At 36.1% G+C, this 3,149-nt stretch overlaps 1 protein-coding gene across 5 annotated transcripts in view; it reads right to left on the bottom strand.

Moving 5' to 3' along the window:
* The window catches only part of LOC107680916 (storkhead-box protein 2-like), a 75,713-nt gene that overhangs the window by 9,640 nt on the left and 62,924 nt on the right, over window positions 1–3,149 (bottom strand). For all 5 annotated transcript variants that reach the window (XM_016476996.1, XM_016477000.1, XM_016476997.1 and 2 more), the window contains exon 2: window positions 632–784. In XM_016476996.1, coding sequence (XP_016332482.1) covers window positions 632–784 — 153 coding nt within the window. The remainder of the gene's footprint in view (window positions 1–631; window positions 785–3,149) is intronic.

The raw sequence follows: 3,149 nt of genomic DNA, 5'->3' as shown, positions 1-3,149 counted from the left end.
GGTAAAGACGCTCTTCAGACACCTAATGGCAGTCCTGTAGTGTCTGGGAGCTCTAAGGGGTGATTGTAATAGTTTAATAGTTGTAATAGCGATTTCAGGGTCTCGTCGTCAAATGGTGTGTTGACAGCGAGATGACAAAACCCTTCAAAATAGTCCAGTAAATTGTGGCTTGTTTGAGCCACGGCAGTGAATTTAGCCACGTAGTCCATTTGTAGTGGTCCGGTCTTCTGTCAGCAAGTAGCTGAATACAAACGCACGAGGAAGAAGATAAAGGTTCCAAAAGTCTTTAATCCAACACACGGGGTAATCCAACACACAGGTAATCCAAGACACAGGGTAGTATAGACGCAACACTGAAGTAACATAGACGAGACCGGACAGCAAGAACTGAAAACACAGGAACTTAAATACACAGGCTAATGAGGTGACACAGCTGAATGTAATAGCAAATCAAACCAGTAACCATAGTGACAAATGCGGACAGGGGAATGGTGCAAATGAAAACAAAGTCCAAACTGAAATGAAACTGTGACATCATCATCACATGATTTTTTGTATTGTGACATTAATTTGAAGGCATTTAAGCGCATTTACTTCACTGATTTTCTGCATAATCATTGAAAGACATTACCTGGGAAGCATGTTGCTAGGTGCTCGATGAGAGTCTCTTGTGTGACAGTCTTACGGGCGGAGTTCATGGCAGAAATGGCCAGGCACAGGATTTCTCCCAGTGGGATGAACTGGGATTGGCTGATGGGAGACATACTGATGGGAGACACATCACCTGCAAATAAAATGCAAATAATAAATGGCCGTTATTCAAATTCTCTACTATGTGCTTAAAAAGTAAATTAAAACACACTAATAATTAGATCAACAGTTTTTAATGCTATAAGTGAGATTTGCTGAATATTACATTTAACAATGTTTTAAAAATATTAGTGTTTTTAAAGATTAACTTAAATTGAGTGCTGGGTGATGGCAAGTAACACTAGGTAAAAATGTAATCTAAATGTAATCAGAATGTAATCTAATGTAAATGTAATCTAATCTAATCTAAATGTAAAAATATGCAAAAAATTAAGTATCCCATGCCCAATTAAATATCCTATATCAACTGATATATCAATGAATAAAAAGGTCACTAAATAAACACAAAAAAACACAGTTTGACCAATTCATGTCATTAATAGTGGTTCATTTACATAATTTAGTACGATTGCATTCATATCAGAAGCGAACCGTACCAGAGTTCGCATGAACCATACCCCAGACAACCCCTTTTAGGCAGACTCAAGTATGGTTCGCTGGTGTGCACCCGAGTTCAGAAAACAGCATTCACATAATCCTAACTAACCGAACTCTGACGTCAAACGAACCCGGGTGCGCACCAAAAGTGCTAGTGTGAAAGCCTCCTAATACCAATATAGTGGCAATATACTGTTCATCCCTAGATAATCGTTACAGTAAATATCAAGTTCATATTCTGTAGAATAAGCATTTACTTCATTTCAGCAATTGTTCTATAAATCTCATTTGCTGTCTTTATTTTGTATTATATTTATCAGCATTATATTAATCACAAATATCAGCATTGACATTTGAAAAACCCTTATCAGTTGGGTATCCAAACTCTATCATCCTTAACTACAGATGTAACACTTGCTCTCTGGACCGACCCACATTCTGTACTACTCAAAGACCTCTCCCAAAATTAGCACAGAACATCTGGTGCTAGACTCTCCAGTACAGACCCTGGAAGAGACACCCAGAGGAGGCAACACACCCAGCCAGCAGGCCTTAGCACCTGGGTAAGTAGCTCAGCATGGATCCCTGATTCTTAGGATTCAAATCGGGTTTATCAGGCGTGCAAAGCAAGGACAGAAACATACTGGTAATGCACCTTCCTGGCTGGTGAAGAACAAAGGTAAGCTGATTAAGACAAAACATATGTGAGGAGTGCACAAAGTTAACTAGTGTCCACGTGAAGGTGGAAAGCAATAATGAGACACACTCAGGGTGGTCAGACTGATAAAGATGAAACACTGACCTAAGATCTGTTCGATGCAGGAATCTGATCGTGGAGACATGAACTATAGATATGCATAGGTGTCCCATTTACAGTCTGGCCTGGTGACATTACTTGAACAATATCCAGGAGGTTGTCAAACCTGCTCAAAAAACCCAGGTGTACAAGTAACACGAGATTAACAGGACAGAGTTTCGGTTCAAAGGCAATCCTAGCACAAAAATATGTACAATTAAGAATATCCTTTAGTATGAGGTCGCCTGAGAAATATCAGATTTAAATGCAAAACAAGAGTCTAAAGACGGACTAGTGAATAACCTGACAATTCACAGACTGCATACAGCGCACAAACATGCCAGTCGCTGACTGAAAATGGCTTAATCCACCTAAAAACAAAGTCAAGAACAAGGAAGAACTAATCAAATCGATTTGTCAAGGTTTGCTAGGTTAGTTGCATTAAATCTTTGAAATGTACTCAGTTTTAAGGGACGTAGTATGAATTAAATGAGATATCCATGAACATTACATTCTGCCTAATAATCTGAATTTCTGTATATCCAAAAGCAGTAAAATACTAGCCTAATTGTTCTCCAGATGAAGAGAAACCAGTCTTCACACATGCCCCTTATTTCTTGGACATTTTAAGTCAACACTGTTGTGAAATTAACTGAATTGGTAACAGGGTTATTATAGTTAATTAAAACTATTTTCATTACTTGAAATAAAATAAACTTTAAATAAAATAAAATATAAAAAAGCTAAAACTGAAACAAAAATGAATAAAAAAAACAATGCAAACATACAAAAAACAATAATAAAAATGACAAAAACACAACAAAATAAAAAAAACCTTAACTGAAATAAAAGAAAAAAAGAAAAAATGTAATGTAAACTGAAATTGAAATAAAAAGAAAACAAATGTAATGTAAAAAAAATATATACCATAAATGTTTAAGCATAAGGTATCATGAGCTTACATCTAACAATTGTTCATGAACTATTGTTTATTGCTAATTTGTGTTCAATCACAATATGTTAACTGTTAATCTCTGTTAACAGTTAAACTGTTAATTTAAGAGTATTTAAAGGGGTCCTATTATGCTTTTTCACTTTTTTAATT

Source organism: Sinocyclocheilus anshuiensis, unplaced genomic scaffold (assembly GCF_001515605.1).
Source record: "Sinocyclocheilus anshuiensis isolate Anshui unplaced genomic scaffold, SAMN03320099.WGS_v1.1 scaffold1462, whole genome shotgun sequence".
Classification (NCBI taxonomy): domain Eukaryota; kingdom Metazoa; phylum Chordata; class Actinopteri; order Cypriniformes; family Cyprinidae; genus Sinocyclocheilus; species Sinocyclocheilus anshuiensis.
The sequence above is the reverse complement of the archived record's forward strand: the minus strand, read 5'-3'. Positions and strand labels throughout refer to the sequence as shown.